Raw genomic sequence first — 19,543 nt, 5'->3', positions numbered from 1 at the left:
TCTGAGAAGGCCTTCGACAGGGTGGAATGGAGATGTCTTTAACGCTCTGGAAAGATTTTGCCTTGAGGAGGACTTTTTTGCGTGGGTTAGACCACTGTACTCCGCACTGGTGGCTTCAGTGCAGACAAACAATATACTATCCCCCTTCAGTGAGGCATGAGTTGGGATGCCCGTTGTCACCGTTGCTGTTTGCTATCGCGTTAGAGCCCCTAGCCATTTGGCTACATGCAGAGGAGGACATTGAGGGCATTGAAAATTGTCGCTTTACGTGGATGATTTACTGTTATACATTTAGAACCCCATCAAGTCAATCCCTGCTGTTCTCCATGTCCTGGTGCAGTTTAGTGAATACTCTGGCTACAAGCTTAAAGAGCGAACGCCTGCCGCTCAATCTACAGGCAGAGAAGCTCCCACACTCCCTGACCCCTTTCAAATGGACAGTAGACAGGTTTTGCTATCTGGGAATATTCATAACTACATCCATGTCTGATATGAGAATAACTTTACCCCTCTGGTCAAAGGGGTGGAGGAGGCGCTGGTCGGCTCTCCCTCTATCGCTGTCAAGGCTGAGTAGGTCTGATCAAAATGATTGTTCTACCAAAATTCCTTAATTATCTCTTTCAACACATCCCTCTTTTTTTGATAGACTTGATAAGACGATATTTACATTTCTGTGGAATGACAAAACTGTTGGTGTCCGGAAACTTTATACACTATATTACTGGGCAGCCAACATCCAAACGCTCCCATACTGGATTGGTACAGTAGCAGCCAGGCCAACTCGCCGGCTTGGGTCCACATGGAAAGGGTATCCTCACAGATCTCTCTACACTCCTTTGCTGGAAGCAAAACATACTTTGCTCCCAGCTCCCTCTCCCTTCTGCAGTTGTTCAACCTAATCCGGCTGTGTCTAATTCTCTTAACATATGGAACCAATTTAGAAAACATTTAAGCCTGCTCAGACCCTCAGGCCTTACTCCAATAATGAATAATCATCCCTTTAAACCCTCAAACACTGACCTAGCATTTCAAACCCGGCCTAGTAACGGCATAAATACAGTTAATGACTTGTATATGGATGGGATATTCTCATTATTCACTGACTTGTAATTAAAGTACCAACTAACCAGGGACAACCTTTTTAGTTTTTTCAAATGAAAAGCTTCATTAAAAAGCAGATTTCGACACCCTTCTAAGTTTGGACCCTGCTCAGAGGAAGGGCATCTCAATCATTTACAACTCCATGGGTTCGGCCAGCCCGGGTTTCCCTGCCCAGATGAGGCAAGCCTGGGGACAAGACCTGGGTTCTGTCTTGACTGTCAATCTACAGGCAGAGAAGCTCCCACACTCCCTGACCCCTTTCAAATGGACAGTAGACAGATTTTGCTATCTGGGAATATTCATAACTACATCCATGTCTGATATGAGAATAACTTTACCCCTCTGTTCAAAGGGGTGGTCAAAGGGGTGAACAGCAAACTCCCTCACCAGCCACACCCAGGATTTCTCCCTAAATATTGATGGTTCCATTGTCACCCCCTCCACTCACGTCCGTAACCTTGGCATCATCCTGGACTCCACCCTTTCTTTCCTCCCCCATGTGAACCACATAACAAAAACGGCTTTCTACCACCTCCGGAACATTGCTCATCTCCGCCCCTCCCTATCACTCTGCGCTGCTGAAACACTGGTTCATGCATTCATTTCATCAAGACTGGATTACTGTAACAGCATCCTCTACGGCTCACCAAACATTATCCTCAATAAACTCCAATATGTCTAAAACTCTGCTGCCCGCATGCTCACCTCCACCCGTCACTCTGATCACATCACCCCTGTCCTCCACGACCTCCATTGGCTTCCGATCAAATACAGGATACAATTTAAAATACTTCTCATCACATTTAAAGCCCTCAACAACCTTGCCCCTCTCTACCTGTCCGACCTCCTCCACCGTCACACGCCCACCCGTCGCCTTAGGTCTGCTGATGCCAACCTCCTAACACCTCCCACGACCAGGCTCCGGACCTGGGGCGACAGGGCCTTTGTTGCTGCTGCCCCCTCCCTCTGGAATGCCCTCCCCAGCAGTATCCGTGATGCAAACACCCTGACATCTTTTAAATCAGCCCTCAAAACCCACCTTTTCAATCTTGCTTTTGAGCTCTAATTCTGTCGGTTTTATTTTATTTTGTCATGTATTCTTTTTGTTCTGTTTTTGTTTTGCCATAGTTTTGTTTCTTCTACCCATGTAAAGCGTCTTTGAGCATCTGGAAAAGCGCTATATAAAATAGATGTATTATTATTATTATTATTATTATTATTATTATTATTATTATTATTATTATTATTATTATTATTATTATTATTATTATTATTATTATTATTATTATTATTATTATTATTATTATTATTATTATTATTATTATTATTATTATTATTGACTAACGAGCAGAACCCAGGTCCACTCTTCTTCCATTTGTGCCCGTCACACCGCGTCACAGGCTACATAGGACATAGAACACACTATACTAATGCCAGGTTGGCCAAAATATAACCGAATTCCCTGCCATCTTCGGCCTTGCCTCTGTTGCCGGCCTCTCAGTTGCAGTAGTACAGAGGGTCCTGGCGTTTTCAACGCTGCTGGCCAGACGTCTGATTTTGCTAAAATGGAAACATGTCTTGTCTCCTACACATGATCAGTGGATCAAGGAAGTCTTATACAGCATCAAGCTTGAGAAGCTTAGATTCTCCCTCAAGGGGTCTACCAGGAAGTTCCGTAAAACCTGAAGCCCCCTTCTGTAACATATTGCCCAGCTCTCACCAGACATGGAAGAGGATAAATGACATGCTGGTGCTCTAGGGCGACATCTAGTGGCTGAATGTTATCTATAGCACCTTTAAAGATGCACTCAGTGACATTTTCAATTGGTAGGGATGAGGACTGTAAAGACGCAGCCACATACAATTACACAGTGTATAATTCAATGGTTGATTCTGGTTGATTAATTCCAAACTACAGGTCAGTGATGCCAAACGATCTGCACTGGCACCGCCGTAAGGCGTTGCATTTTACCTTCTCCACACCTCCATAACGACTAGCCAGCTGCTTCCTCAGGTCCGCGATGTGGTGGTCATACTTCTTCAAGTCCTTCTTGAAGTTGTCACCTCTGAACGTCAACAAGGGCTTCTCCACTTCGCTGTGAAGCTGTGGAGAAAAACGTAACAATGCTGTTAAATGTAACGGTCAGATAAAACCTGCTTCTACCAACCCTAGAAATGGAGAAATGGTTACTGGTGGCATAGCGGTAGTGCAGATAAATGCACACATTTTAGTAGGAATCCAATTGGCGTTGTACTAACCCCCAGGTACATACTGTAGTGGTGATAAATCACTAGTAGTGGTTAAAACATTTCATGTGAAATAATGGCTTCAAGGGACATTTTCAATACATTGGGATGGGTCAAGCGCAGAGACGAAATTTATTCTGCGACCCAAAAAATCGCATGTGTGCGTTCCTGTGTGTGCTGTCCATCGCATGTGTGTGTCGCTGCATGACGACATTGTTAATGTGTGCAATGAATAAAGACTTCTTCAAAATCCAGTTTAATCTTAATAGATTAAATAGATTTTTATTTAATCTAATCTGTAGGCTGAATAGGACTCGCTCTTTTGACTGGCCATGTTACCTACAGAATGCCCTCTCGTGGTGAAGGAGTCTCACAGCCGGGTGAAGCAGAAGTTCTGCCGCTGCCGGCCCCGGAGAGTCGCTTGTCAACACACCGAGTTCATTAGTTAGACAATTGACGGGGAATGTAAAGCTCCAAGGCTGCCACTTTATTTGAGGCTGCGTTTGGAGCCGGTATAGAGGTATACTATAACAGTATAGAGTTTCTCCCACCACTGGTAATTTAATCACAAGGAGAGTGGCGGGTCATTGTCTTAGGTTGAGGGAAGAGAGTATCAGAAGTAACTCCTCAGGTCAGATGAACTTTGTGTGGGTCATATATTCAGTTGACTTGAAAATGTAAACAATTGATCTGAAGGTGTGTGCATGTGTTTCTGGTTATTCAAAATGTTTGAATACGGTGAATTGGCCGTTATCTTGTCATTGCTACATTATACTGTATACTGTGTCCTTTAAGGCCACTTTAAGAGGCCAATTTTAAACTTTAATACTATCAAGTTCAAGTTCAAGTTTCACTGCACAAGACATGTATTTTATATGTTAATAAAATTGCATTTATCTATAGTCCTAATTCTGTCACTGTTTGAGGTCACAAAGAAGGGTGTATCCAAAAGCTGTCTACAACATTTGTAACAGGTGATGAAACGTCAACAAATAATGAACTGTATTAGACATTTGTTAATGATGAATAGGCTTCACTTCAGATTAGGGCACACAATAGCATCTGCAAATGATTTATAGCTGTTTTATGAATGTCTTAACAAATAATTTGTTAAACATGAAAAGACAAGTCTGATAATTGCTTCGTGTGTATTCATAAAAGTCCACAAATAAACAAACTATTAGACATTTGAATAGGCTTCACTTTAGATTAGGGCACACAATAGCATCTGCAAATGATTTATAGATGTTTTATGAATGTCTTAACAAATAATTTGTTGAACATGAACAAATAAATGGAGGTACAGTATAGTCGGTTTTTCATATCCATTTTTCAAAGCATCTACATGTGTTACTACACATTAAACAACATTATTTAATGATGAACAAATCAAGTACAAACAATGTTGATAATGAGTTACATAAATAATGTAGAACTAATTTGTAAATGTTATACAAATATAGTTATAAATGATTAATAATAATTTACTAATGTATATAAATGGTTTGTTCATGATTAGTTCATTATCTACAAATACCTTATAAAGGTCTTATAACTGAGTGTTATTATAAAGTGTTACCCAACAATCTGTCCCTAAATGTTGAGGAAACAAAGGAGCTCATGATAGACTTTAGGGAAATCAAAACTGTTCAGTCAAGCTGTTTACTCCTGTTGAAATTGTAAAAAGCTACAAGTTCTTAGGCATCCATATCTCTCATTCTCTCTCCTGGTCACTCAGTTGTAAAAAAAAAAAAAAAAAAAAAAAAAATGGCACAACAGATTTCTTTTCTGAGGTGTCTGAGGAAGCATGGCGTGTCCATAAACAACTACGAGTCCTCCACAAAAGAAAGCATCTTGACTGGATCATAATGGTATGGTTTGGCAACATCACAGCACAGTATCATATGCACCTGATGAGGATAGTGACAATAGCATCACAAAGTATAGGATCACCATTACCACGGTTACAGATCATTTATTCTACCTGTTGCAGGAAGAAAGCCCTCTGTATTATGAAGGAGACCAGTCACCCAGCACAGCCTTTTCTCTTATCTCCCCTCAGGGAAGCGTCTACAGAGCATCAAAGTGTGGACCGGCTCAGATCGTTTTTACCCCCAGGCGGTCAGACTGAACATTAGCTTTTAAATGAATGTAGAAGCTGTGGATTAATTATTCATTGATGCTTTTGTTGTATGTAGCTATTGTCTTTATTTATTATATGCTGCTATTGTTTGTTTACATTTGTATTATATGCTGTTATTGGTTTATTCTCAGGTTAGCTTTTATCCATTTATTGTCCTATTTATATGTTTTAAGGGCTGAGAGAAAGCCAGGGGAAAATGCATTTCATTGCATTGATGTGTGGTACAGTATATGACAAATAAACTTGAACTTGAAAAGCTGTGGTAGCTCTCTTAGTTGAAAAATAATTACCGGGGCGGCTGATTGGCTCAGTGGGCAAGGCGCTCGCCTCTAACGCAGGAGACGCTGGGTTCGAGCCCAGCTCTCTGCGTTGCTACCGGCTGGCCGGTCGTTCATACTAACACAATTGGCAAGTGTTAGAGGGTGGGAAAGCCGGTGGGTGGGGATTTGACGTTGTGGACAGCGACTCCTACAGGTCGGTTTGGTGACGCCGGTGCGACGGAAGCAGGAAGTGACGGGGGCAGTGTGAGCCTCCCACGTGTTACTCCTTGCCACTGAGAGTTCGAGCTGCTGCGGTGAAAAGATGCGACAGGCTGCCTCCTCGTGTACCGGAGGGGACACGTGATGCAAGGCTTCTGTCCTCACTACAACCGACCTGTGGGAGGCATAGTCTAGCAACGTTCAAGACAGGGGAGGGGAGAATTGGATATACGGAATTGGGATGGGAGAAAAAAATTGAAAAATGTGGCGAAAAAGTGGATAAAAAAATAAATAAAAATAATTACCTGCACGGACAGTTCATGTTCATAATATGATATTATGTAAGCCTGAATGACATGCATCAGTTCTCTGTCTTATCAATCTCCCTGTGTTTGTGTTTGTGTTTGTAGGAGCCATGTGATCGTGGTGATGTGAAATTTAGAGGCGGATCAGATGGATCGGCAAGGATGGTAAAATGGAGGAGATGTCACCAGTCAGCCAACCAATGGGAGATGGGGGTATGGCGCATGCTCAGATTGCACTGGTGGAGTGTTTGGGGACTAAACCGATTGGAAATACGGCTAAATTCCAACTGCGCATGTGCAATACTCCAATGAGAGTTTACCCTGCCTGCTTATGTGCTGATTATCACATCTCCTCCTTACAACAGAATGATAGGATTAACCCTTTCACTACCACACTACAAAGGGTTAACACTTTCACTACCACACTACAAAGGGTTAAGGCTTTTACTATCACACATAAGGTTAACCCTTTCACTACCACACTACAGAAGGTTAACGCTTTCACTACCACACTACAAAGGGTTCTGTTTCGTTAAGGGGCTCTGCTTGGCATCACCTACTGCACTCCATCGCGTACGTGCATGCGTACTGAATAACATTCCACAAATATACCTTTAATACCAGTATTAGTCTGACCACACCCCTCATCAGCTTACCTTCATAAGCAGGTGTGTGGTCACCTGCTCTCCTCCTTCTCGCTTTCACCACAAGGAAGTGCCTTCGGTAGTACCCCACTTGACGTGTTGTTAGTTGAAAAGAGTTGTGACTGGTTTACATTGTGCTTAATCTTTTCTTCTCTCACTTTGTTGTATAAGAAAAGGTATTCCGCGGAGAGTAGACCCGCTAGACCTACTCTTCACCACCGGTTCTCCATTCCCGCCTCCGTCATGCGCTTCGGTGCTGGGCTGTTGCCACTCTCGTGGTTGCCGACCCAGCCCGGGAGACTGCCGGTGGATAGTTTTCCTCACTGACGAGCCGAGGGTTCGGTGCCGTCGCTCCGGCGATGGCCTGATCTCGACTCTGGTTCCTCTGGTTCTGGGGAATCGGCCGTTGATGAACGGGGGATTGTTTTGGAGCCGGAGGATTTGCGACGCAAACTTTTCGCGTCTGCTCGCTCGCGTCGCAAGATGGTGGCGTGCAGACGCGAACGGCCTGGGTTTGGGGAGCTGCTGGAGACCAGCGAGGATGCGTCCGACTCTGGATTTCTGATGGAAACTGAGGACTTCATGGAAGAGGCGGACGGATTCTTGTATGATGGTCCCGTGGAGGAGAGTATCCCTCCTCCGGAGACCCCGGAGGGGGGAGAAATGGCTCCATGGGGCGCCTTGTTCGAGGATGTCGAGGAACCACCTTGGCCTCATCAGCAGGATGCCCTACTGTCGGCCGCATCGGATTGTGGCTCCTTGACCAGTCGCAGCCTGCTGTATGCGAGGGATGCGGGGTTGGTGGAGGAAGGTTCGCAGGGGGAACTGCGGGCCTTGTTTCCCGAGCTCATGGTGGTAGCCGCCACCGCAAACGGTGTGCCGCTGCCGCTGCCATTGCCTGCACCTGTCCCTGATGACCTCATAGGCCATCCCTGGCAGCGTCCCCCAGTGAGAGGGGTGGACGTTGTCTACCCATTTTTCCCATCGATGGGGGCCTATGTTCGTCGGGGTCAGGCGGTGTCCAACATCATGGGACTACCTCCCGCCTACGTACCAGTTACGCGGGTGTTGGGGTTAGTCAAAGGTATGGGGGAGGGCGTGCCTCGGCTTGACAATCCGATGGCCGCGCTCCTCTGTCCGGATATGGTGTGGGAACCCCTATGCAAGCCGGTCCTCCAGGGGAAGTCGGCTAGGCGATTGGCTTATTGGGGTGACCAGTCATTCATTGCTGGTACACAATCGCTGGCTGCGGCGTCTAACATCGCCCACCTGGCTAGATTTGTATCGGGGATAATGACGGGCGGCACGGATCTGAACGAGGTAAAATGCGATCAGATCACCCAGGCTGCGGGAGCTGTCCTGCACCTTTCCCAGGTGCTGGCCATAGCCATGGGGAAAGTGCGCGCCCTGGCCACCCTGGGCCAGCGTCACCTTTGGCTGGAGCAGGCCCGTGTGCCAGAGAAGAAGAGAGCCCCTCTTCTGACGGCCGCCCTCTCCGACGCTGGCCTGTTCGGGAAGGCCCTGCAATTGATGACCTCAACATGCAGAGAGATGGCAGAGGAGAGATCCATCCTCCAACCCCATTTTCCGCCTCCCGTCCTTGCCGGTGGGGGCAGAAGGCTTCCGCGACGTCGAGCTGTCTCCGTCGCCGCTACCACTGCCTCCGCCGCCGCTGCTGGCCCTGCCAAGAGCTGGTGTCTTAAAGATGTCGAGGTTGGGCGCAGGGCTTACGGGCCTGCTGCGCCCGGTTTATGTGTCAAACTTGAGTCTATTGGTCACGTGTCTCACAGTTTACATATCTTTTTTCTTGACCGTAGTCTCATGTGGGAAGGTGTTTCTGGGAGGGTCTGGTCTTACACTCTGATTAAAAGGAGTGACTGGATTAAAATCATGTGATAAACAGGGTTTTTACTCCCAGCTGTGCAGTTGGGTCATACGGGTGATGCCTTTTCTTTATTTTTATAAAGAGTTGAATGTGTCTTGATGGATTGGAAATGAGGGTCCCTGATGGAAACAAGACTAACGTCTTTCTCAGGTCTGCCTCCCCTTATCCTATTGTGTGTATTCCTGTACTGCAGTCTGTTGGGTAAATTTTTTCATTCATTCATTCATGGAGTTGATTGCATCTCGCCCCTCTTGTCGTTTCCCTGGGCGTCTTGGGGATTCAATATGGTGGTCTAAACGGCCTATTGTTGATGTGGGTATGTCCAAACGCACACATAGTGCTGGCTCAGGATGTTATGGTTTGTAACCGACCCCAATCGCACAACACAAGACAGGTATGAGAGTAAGCCAAGAACTGGGCATTTATTGAAACACACAGAAAACGGCACTGTCCCTTTAAGGGAGAACACAAATTACAGGGAAACAAGAAAAGGGAAACTAGGCACAGTGCCTTTAAGAGGCGAGCTGGCTAAGGGGAAGGCTAAGGGAAGGACCAGGGCAAGGGACAAGGGCAGGAAACGGGGAGGACTAGGAGGACAGGACGGGATGACTAGGAGGACTAGGAGGACTGGACAGGGAGGGCAAGGAGGACTAGAGAGGGGAAACAGGGACAGAGGCTCGCGGAGGCGGGCTGGGGAGAGGGAGGACTGGAGGAACTAGACAGGAGAAAACAGGGTAAGGCCTTGGAACAGGGCGAGGGCTGGAGCTGCATACTGGGACAGAGAAAACAGACAAAGCCTGGGATACAAGCATTAATGAATGTTGCTGCTCTGCAGCCTCTCCCGGGATGGTTCGTCTGAGGAAGCAGACGGTGGACGTCAGAGCCGCTCTGCAGATTTCTCTCGGCAGATCTCCGAGGTGGTAAACGGGACCGAGGGGGAGAGAGGGAGCGGGTTAGCTCAGAGTTCAGTTGGGAACAGAGCAGGTGACAGGAGAGGTCCCAAAACAGAGTAATCCAAGTGACTGAATCTTCGGTGTATATACACACTGTGAGTAACGTCCAAACACAAATCCACGTGATAGAATCTTCGGTGCAAATAAACACTGTGAGCGAAGTGGGGGCTAGTGAGGTGAGGAGAGTGCAATTGATTAACAGAAAACTAAAGGAACAGAGCGAGTAGGCTTAAAGGAACAGAGCGAGTAGGCTTAAAGGAACAGAGCGAGTAGGTGAGCAACGGACAAAACCTCACACAGGATGTGCTTTTGGGCCATTGGCTGACTAGCGCGCCTTGTTTGCTTGGGTGAAACAGCGTTTTTATGGAGCAATTGGGATGGGGGTTTTTCCTCTTCCGACATCCTGTGTGTTGTCGATGGGTTCCCGTTCATGTCAGGGGATGATGACGGAATGGGTCTGGACATATGGGGAAGGGTCTCACGCCCTAGGGGTGGGCCACCGGACGCGGTTCATACCGACACGTCTGGGTGGCGCCTTCTTTTTTGTGTTGGGATCAAACGCGCATATCTGCCCCTTCTCCTGGGGTTGGCAGGTCGGCGTGATTAGGGCACGGGACTGGTTCTGGTCGCGCTGGTCCAGATCAGTTGCACCCGTTGTCCGCTGGGGATGCAGATCTGCTGTTCTGGTACCCTGAGGGACTTGGGGTTTTTTCAGGGGGAAAAATGCTAGGTCGATCCGGGTGTCACAGGGTTGAACGTTATGGGACCCTTGTTGGGTGCGTTGTACAGGTGCCGACCTGTACGCGCCCGATCTCGTCGGATCTCGGCCGCTGTACGGGTTGGTCTTGGTTGGTACTTGGTTGGGTGACCTCCTGGGAATACCGAGTGCGGGGTGCTGGGGCTGGTCTTCCATTTTTACGCTCTTCTCTTGCGTTTTGGCGCTGAGGGGCCTGTTGGGTGGGTTTAACCTCCTCGGGGGACCCTGTGCTCCCCGTATCACCGGGCCCGGTCCGGGGTGATGCTCGTTGACCCGTAGGCCCGGGATAGCCCTGTTGGGAACCGGAACGCGGGCTGCGGCGGTGCCGCAGATGTGTTTTGGGGTTTCTTTCCTGTGGGGTTATGGGACCAACCGTTGCATGGGGTGATGCCTGGGTGGTTGGTTCTCTGGTGTGTTGCTGCAGTGTCAACTCCCGGTTCTCCGGTTGAGGGTGCCCCTGCACGTTCATGACGTCTGCCGATCGTATGGGCTTTTTCTGTGGGCAGCTGTCAGGGGCCGAGTGGTCTATGGATCCCACTTCTGACGTGCTGTTTAAAAGCTTGGTTATGCGACAACGCCAGCATACGCCCCTTCCGCCGGGGTGGCTGTTTTCAGCTGTCCTTTCTGGCGCCTGCCTCGTCCGCAGTTTTCCAGGCTTGGGTTGACAGCCTGTTGCCTGGTCTTTTTCCCCGGTGCACTGCCTGCTTCCGTTGGTTAACTCTTGTGTGTTATGACCATGCTGTCTGCCTGTTGCAGGGCCTGTGTTCCAGGCGGTGTGCTGTTGGGGAGGACAGGGCCCGCTCGGCTGAGGGACCTTTGTCCGAATACGCTGGCGATGTGGGGGGCGGGGTCACTAGGTGCCCCCCTGGTGGGGTCTTGATGCTGGCATCATGGCCTTCTCCGGGCCCCCATTCCAGGGAGTCCAGTCCTTTTGGTGGGTCTGGGTCTTCCTTCGCGCTCCGCTGCTACGGCCTTGCCACAGGGTTGGGTTTGCCCTTGACCCCGTGATTCTGGGGGCAGTGACGAGGTTGTTCCTACGTTCGTTCCCGGGTGGCATGCGGGTTGTGCGTGGGTGTAGTCGTGGGGTCAAGCCACGGTCTGCTCACCCTGTGCGTTGGGTTGCTTGAGTGCCTCTTCGCACGGTCGGGTCCGTCGCCCTCCCGTGAAGCCCCTAATAGGGGGGATGCCCTCCATTAGGGGGGGTCAGAACAGGCCCTCCCTGTTCTGATGGTTGTGGGGGGCTGTCAGCGGGGTGTATTTGTCAGCCAGCGGCTCCGCTTGGCCTCCCTTGTGCAGTAGGTGATGCCAAGCAGAGCCCCTTAACGAAACAGAACGTTAGGTTATGGCTATAACCAAGTTCTGTTAGTTAGGGGTGACGCTTGGCATCAGACGGCCGCTGCAGCCCTTGACCTCACCTTGTGGTGAAAGCTTGGGAAGGAGGAGAGCAGGTGACCACACACCTGCTTATGAAGGTAAGCTGATGAGGGGTGTGGTCAGACTAATACTGGTATTAAAGGTATATTTGTGGAATGTTATTCAGTACGCGTGCACGTACGCGAGGGAGTGCAGTAGGTGATGCCAAGCGTCACCCCTAACTAACAGAACTTGGTTATAGCCATAACCTAACGTTAACGCTTTCACTACCACACTACAGAAGGTTAACCCTTTCACTATCACACTACAGAAGGTTAACCTTTTCACTACCACACTACAGAAGGTTAACCCTTTCACTACCACACTACAGAAGGTTAACGCTTTCAATACCACACTAGAGAAGGTTAACGCTTTCACTACCACACTACAAAGGGTTAACGCTTTCACTACCACACTACAGAAGGTTAACCTTTCACTACCACACTACAGAAGGTTAACACTTTCACTGCCACACTACAAAGGGTTAACACTTTCACTACCACACTTCCACACTACAAAGGGTTATAACTTTCACTACCACACTACAGAAGGTTAACGCTTTCACTACCACACTACAGAAGGTTAACCTTTCACTACCACACTACAGACGGTTAACCTTTCACTACCACACTACAGACGGTTAACCTATCACACTACAGATGGTTAACCGTCTGTAGTGTGGTAGTGAAAGGGTAACCTTCTACAGTGTGGCAGTGAAAGGGTTAAGGTTAAGAATCTGCTAAACGCCCTGGTAAGTATCCTACTGTAATACCAACCTTGTTGGAGAACTTCAGGTGGACTTCTGCCTCATCATGAAGACTCTTCTTCAGCTGGGTCCATGCATCTCCAAGAGTTCTGAAACACATGTCAGTGGACAATCTCTTAGGAATATGAATCTGTGTTTACTTGGTTTGAAAACTATTTGAAATATAGTTTTATTAACTGATATTATAGTTAACACTTATTATTCTTTCTTGGTCTCATTATAACCCATATGAAAATGTTCTAGAGGTGGATTCAATTTAAGATGCAAAACCGTGGGAAGTGCAGCACACTGATTCCAAACGTGAATAAAATGCAACCGTTATCTAACAAGCAAGCACTCCCTCACCCTTCTTCCTGTGCAGCCAGGGGGTTTAAAGACAGCTTGGAGAGGTTCTTGGCGTACTCCTCCTCTATCTTTATCCTGAAACAGACAGAGCCAGATACAAAACCCTGAGGTACCAGGGCTCAAGGGCGGGCCAAAACCGCTTTAGTGAGGGAGAGAATATTAAAAAAAAGTGAACAGTTTCAGAGACGCATTGGAGCAGAAAGACTGAGCATTCTAATAGCCAAATTACCACAGCTGACATCCAAATGGCACACAGAACCTTGACCTCTAACGATGCGGTTAATCCCTTGGTAACAGAGCAAAAACTTCAATTTTTCTTTTCTGCATGGCTTCCTGTGTAACGGCCAGGGAGGGAAATTAGGATATTTACTCATATGTACCCTGAGGGACATTCATATAGGGTAACCATATACAGGATCTTATCTTATCTTATGACATTTACTCACCGTAGCTATCTTAACCTGAGTAAACCTTACCTATCTTCACCTGAGTAAACCTTACCTATCTTAACCTGAGTAAACCTTACCTATCTTCACCTGAGTAAACCTTACATATCTTCACCTGAGTAAACATTACCTATCTTCACCTGAGTGAACCTTACATATCTTCACCTGAGTAAACCTTACATATCTTCACCTGAGTAAACCTTACCTATCTTCACCTGAGTAAACCTTACCTATCTTCACCTGAGTAAACCTTACATATCTTCACCTGAGTAAACCTTACCTATCTTCACCTAAGTAAACCTTACATATCTTCACCTGAGTAAACCTTACCTATCTTCACCTGAGTAAACCTTACATATCTTCACCTGAGTAAACCTTACCTATCTTCACCTGAGTGAACCTTACATATCTTCACCTGAGTAAACCTTACATATCTTCACCTGAGTAAACCTTACATATCTTCACCTGAGTAAACCTTACATATCTTCACCTGAGTAAACCTTACATATCTTCACCTGAGTAAACCTTACATATCTTCACCTGAGTAAACCTTACCTATCTTCACCTGAGTAAACCTTACCTATCTTCCCCTGAGTAAACCTTACCTATCTTCACCTGAGTAAACCTTACATATCTTCACCTGAGTAAACCTTACCTATCTTCACCTGAGTGAACCTTACATATCTTCACCTGAGTAAACCTTACCTATCTTCACCTGAGTAAACCTTACCTATCTTCACCTGAGTAAACCTTACATATCTTCACCTGAGTAAACCTTACCTATCTTCACCTAAGTAAACCTTACATATCTTCACCTGAGTAAACCTTACCTATCTTCACCTGAGTAAACCTTACATATCTTCACCTGAGTAAACCTTACCTATCTTCACCTGAGTGAACCTTACATATCTTCACCTGAGTAAACCTTACATATCTTCACCTGAGTAAACCTTACATATCTTCACCTGAGTAAACCTTACATATCTTCACCTGAGTAAACCTTACATATCTTCACCTGAGTAAACCTTACATATCTTCACCTGAGTAAACCTTACCTATCTTCACCTGAGTAAACCTTACCTATCTTCCCCTGAGTAAACCTTACCTATCTTCACCTGAGTAAACCTTACCTATCTTAACCTGAGTAAACCTTACCTATCTTCACCTGAGTAAACCTTACATATCTTCACCTGAGTAAACCGTACCTATCTTCACCTGAGTAATCCTTACAGAATTTCCACAGGGGGATTAATAAATTATCCTATCTATCTATCTATCTATCTATCTATCTATCTATCTATCTATCTATCTATCTATCTATCTATCTATCTATCTATCTATCTATCTATCTATCTATCTATCTATCTATCTATCTATCTATTTATCTATCTATCTATCTATCTATCTATTTATCTATTTATCTATTTATCTATTTATCTATTTATCTATTTATCTATCTATCTATCTATCTATCTATCTATCTATCTATCTATCTATCTATCTATCTATCTATCTATCTATCTATCTATCTATCTATCTATCTATCTATCTATCTATCTATCTATCTATCTATCTATCTATCTATCTATCTATCTATCTATCTATCTATCTATCTATCTATCTATCTATCTATCTATCTATCTATCTATCTATCTATCTATCTATCTATCTATCTATCTATCTATCTATCTATCTATCTATCTTCACCTGAGTAAACCTTACCTATTTTCACCTGAGTAAACATTACCTATCTTGAATGAATGAATGAATGAAAACTTTATTTAACAGATTGCAGAATGGGTACAATACAGTACGGCTCAATACATACAATTGTTAAGGGGATGCAGACCTGAGAAAGACGTTTGTCTTGTTTCCATCAGGGTCCCCCATTTTCAATTCATATAGACATATATGACATACATGACATACAGATAGTCAGTACTGCTACATCTATACATTTATGACATACCAGATTTGCAAATACAGTACTGTTTGTGATACAGAAGGAGTCAAGAAAAGGGAGTATATACATTTGACTTAGAAACTGTACATGTAAACCTTACATATCTTCACCTGAGTAAACCTTACCTATTTTCACCTGAGTAAACCTTACCTATCTTGACCTGAGTAAACCTTACATATCTTCACCTGAGTAAACCTTACATATCTCCCCCTGAGTAAACCTTAGATATCTTCCCCTGAGTAAACCGTACCTATCTTCACCTGAGTAAACATTACCCAACTTTACCTGAGTAAAGTTATAAGAAGCATGACATGTAAGGAGGGTCACACTGGCCGTTCCCTTGGCTTTATGACAGCTGAACTCCCAAGCTGTCCCCCTTGATCAAATAAAGTAAACAACAAAACAAGCCACTGAAACATGAAAACCAGTCTACCAGAAGGATTCAGGAGGCAGGAGCCTTGTGAATCGTGAGAGAATGTTCAGTAAATTCCCACGACTAGGGAGTCAATGAGACCTTTTGTGGGTGGAAGTGGAGCTACTTGCAAAGGAGAGAGCAATGGGGTTGGTTGGAACAATTTTCACTAGAATCCTTTTATTCACAGACTTACATGTTAGTTTTGATATTGTGCTTTATCTACCCAATAAAGATCAATTTTAATGTTCTTACAAAACAAGTCTGGGTGTATGGTTTAATTGAGCAGGTATCTTAGGGTTGACTCTGAAATGGAATGGGTTAAATTTGAAGATTAATACAGATTAATACAAATGATAACAAATGATGTGCCAGAGCCAATCATAAATCCCTGTGAATTAATATATAAATAGGAAATTATACATAGTAAATAATACATTTTTAGATTTAGATGTTAGCATTGTTCCTGAGGGGAACATTGTATATGAAACTGGCAGTGAAGTAACTACTTAAGTTTCAGAACAATTTAGAAATGTATAATACTAAACATACAAATCTCATATCCCGTGTTGAAACCTACCGATTCCCCAATATTCAGGATGCCCTTGAAGCTGGAAGGGTCTAATTGTATCTATCCAAAACTTAACCACAGAAATGTTTGACTTAAGGAGATGACCCTGCCCTTCAAAAAAGAAAAGAAGAAGGTAGAAAGATCATTATCAGTAGTCCTGGGTAAGTCCGCATCAAAAGCCTTGAGGGTGAAAGAACACAGGAATGGATTATAAATACCATGATGAATCCATGATGACACCATGATAACACCGCCAGAGCACTGCTGTATAATGATAAGGCACATTAAACGCAGCTCGGGATAAGGTAAGATTAGAGGTGATAGGAGAAGGCAAGGGGCGACTAATAATAGCCTTTTCTCCCAAAAGCGAACGCAAAATGGATGCAGGGCGATCATCCTTTGGTGAGTCACGCTTCTCTGACATGATGCTGTTTGAGGATGAAGAGCCGGTGCAGGAGCTCTGGCGCTCGCAAGAGACAGGAGACCACTTCTCAACCACAGATGACCAAACTGCAAAAGCAGTTTTTCGCGAGGCCATCTGACGTTCCATAAAGTGACGTGAGAGGGCACTGTTAACCCTTTCACTACCACACTACAAAGGGTAACCCTTTCACTACCACACTACAAAGGGTAACCCTTTCACTACCACACTATAAAGGGTAACCCTTTCACTACCACACTACAAAGGGTAACCCTTTCACTACCACACTACAAAGGGTTAACCCTTTCACTACCACACTATAAAGGGTTAACACTTTCACTAACACAATACAATGGGTTAACCATTTCACTACCACACTATAAAGGGTTAACCCTTTCACTACCACACTATACAGGGTTAACCATTTCATTACCACACTTCAAAAGGTTAACCCTTTCACTACCACACTACAGCAGGTTAACCCTTTCACTACCACACTATAAAGGGTTAACCCTTTCACTACCACACTACAAAGGGTTAACCCTTTCACTACCACACTACAGAAGGTTAACCTTTCACTACCACACAACAGACGGTTAACCCTTTCACTACCACACTACAGGCGGTTTACCTTTCACTACCACACTACAGAAGATTAACCTTTCACTACCACACTACAAAGGGTTAACCCCTTCACTACCACACTACAGAAGGTTAACCCTTTCACTGCCACACTACAGAAGGTTAACCTTTCACTACCACACTACAGAAGGTTAACCTTTCACTACCACACTACAAAGGGTTAAAATCCCCTTTTTGTAATCTCAGTTTGAGGAGTATTTCTCCCTATAATGGGAATGTGAGCTCCGGCATTTAATCTCGATTTGTTTATTTTGGAACCCCACACGCTCTTTTCAGCACATTTCAGTTCGGGCCGAACTCGCATTCACAGTCGTTACCTTTCGTGGATAAATTCTGCCATCTCCTTCTGCATCTGTTTCCCCTTCAGCTGTTTCTGGAGCAGCACCTCGAAGCCCGCCACGGAGGCTCCACCCTGGGGGTCCTTCTTGTCCGTCTGAGGGAGAGGAGGGCATCGTTCAAGCACACACATGTGGCCCACTACAGCCTGAGCCAGCATGACCTCAATTCATGAACCAAGATGTAAAAGAAAACCCACCTCTGTGCCTAGTGGGTGAGTCAGAAACCATGTGTATAAACCTGTGAATCAGGACCCACACGTGTCTCAGGGAGGGGCATGCGTAGGTGTGTCATTTGCTGATGGGCAGAATGCAATGTATGTGTGTGCATTGGTATGTATGTATGTATGTATGTATGTACAGTGTGTGTGTGTGTGTATTGGTGCCTATATATACACGTGCATACAGTACGTATGTGCTTGTGTGTGTGCTTTTATATAATATGCATGGGTGCGTGTATGTGTGTGCATAATATGTATGGGTGCGTGTGTGTGTGTGTGTGTGTGTGTGTGTGTGTGTGTGTGTGTGTGTGTGTGTGTGTGTGTGTGTGTGTGTGTGTGTGCGTGTGTGTTTGTACTGGTGCCTATATACTGCATGCACGTGTATACAGTACATATGTGGATGTGTGTGTGTGTGTGTGTGTGTGTTTGTAGCCTATATACTGTAATATGCATGGGTGAATGTGTGTATCTCTGTGTGTGTGTGTGTGTGTGTGTGTGTGTGTGTGTGTGTGTGTGTGTGTGTGTGTGTGTGTGTGTGTGTGTGTGTGTGTGTGTGTGTGTGTGTGTGTGTGTGTGTGTGTGTGTGTGTGTGTGTGTGTGTGTGTGTGTGTGTCAACAGGGTTGAGCCAGGAGCAGCTCCCTCTCTCTGGTGTGTGACAGGGTCGGGGGGGTCGGATGCGGTCGTACCACGTGGCACCAGAGGTGAGAGATTCATTTCACACCGTGGCTTTGAGCACCGCGGGTCAGAGAACACACAGACCGCCACAAAGAACACGGACCGCAAACTGCAAGTAAAGCCGCAGCTTGGGGAGATGGGAATATAGGCCGCTGGTTTCAGTGCAGCTGTGTCATGATATAAGTTCAATTGCACGTGGTCATTTATAAAAACTGGAAACATTTGGGCCTGGCTGGCAGAGATAGATATAAAGGATAGTGCTGAGAGTGATGGTGATTGGTCCACTCTGTCACGTGAGTCACTTGCATCATTTGTCAGCCACCATCAATGCAAGCCGATTTATTCACATATTGATTCACATAAAGCACTCAGAGTGCTTTTATATAAAAAAAAATTGTTAAAGTGTTTTAAGTTAGACTATAACTTTCCCAGCAAAGACATCCCTTGAAGATAAACAAAATTAATCAAAAGGAGACTGGTCCCTGACTGTACCAGTATACCGGTGTATTCTGTATGATAGCATGTACAATAATGCTGTATATACCCAGGGCTTGACATTAACTTTTTGGCTCACCAGCCACTGTGGCTAGTGGTTTTCCAAAGTCACTAGCCACTCAGCATTTTCACCAGCCAAAAATCCCCACACTCGCACGCGCCCCCACCCAAAAAGTGTCAGTAGTGTGGTGTGTGATAAAATAACATCTAATCCAATAACATCTGTCCCCACCCGAACATCCCAACCACCCAGACAGTCACACTTTACATTCTCTGTTCCTGTGTAGCTATTTGTGTAATGACAGTATAACAAGTATTGTACT

At 45.4% G+C, this 19,543-nt stretch overlaps 1 protein-coding gene across 1 annotated transcript in view; it reads right to left on the bottom strand.

Moving 5' to 3' along the window:
* The window catches only part of gas7a (growth arrest-specific 7a), an 86,110-nt gene that overhangs the window by 12,886 nt on the left and 53,681 nt on the right, over window positions 1–19,543 (bottom strand). Inside the window, exons 6-9 of the mRNA XM_084329055.1 lie at window positions 17,811–17,926; window positions 13,039–13,113; window positions 12,704–12,782; window positions 3,074–3,205 (exon numbers count right to left, since the gene is read on the bottom strand). Coding sequence (XP_084185181.1) covers window positions 3,074–3,205; window positions 12,704–12,782; window positions 13,039–13,113; window positions 17,811–17,926 — 402 coding nt within the window. The remainder of the gene's footprint in view (window positions 1–3,073; window positions 3,206–12,703; window positions 12,783–13,038; window positions 13,114–17,810; window positions 17,927–19,543) is intronic.

Source organism: Notolepis coatsorum, assembly GCF_963971535.1.
Source record: "Notolepis coatsorum genome assembly, chromosome: 14".
Lineage (NCBI taxonomy): Eukaryota > Metazoa > Chordata > Actinopteri > Aulopiformes > Paralepididae > Notolepis > Notolepis coatsorum.
Note: the sequence above shows the minus strand (reverse complement) of the source record. Positions and strands in the feature narration are given on the sequence as shown.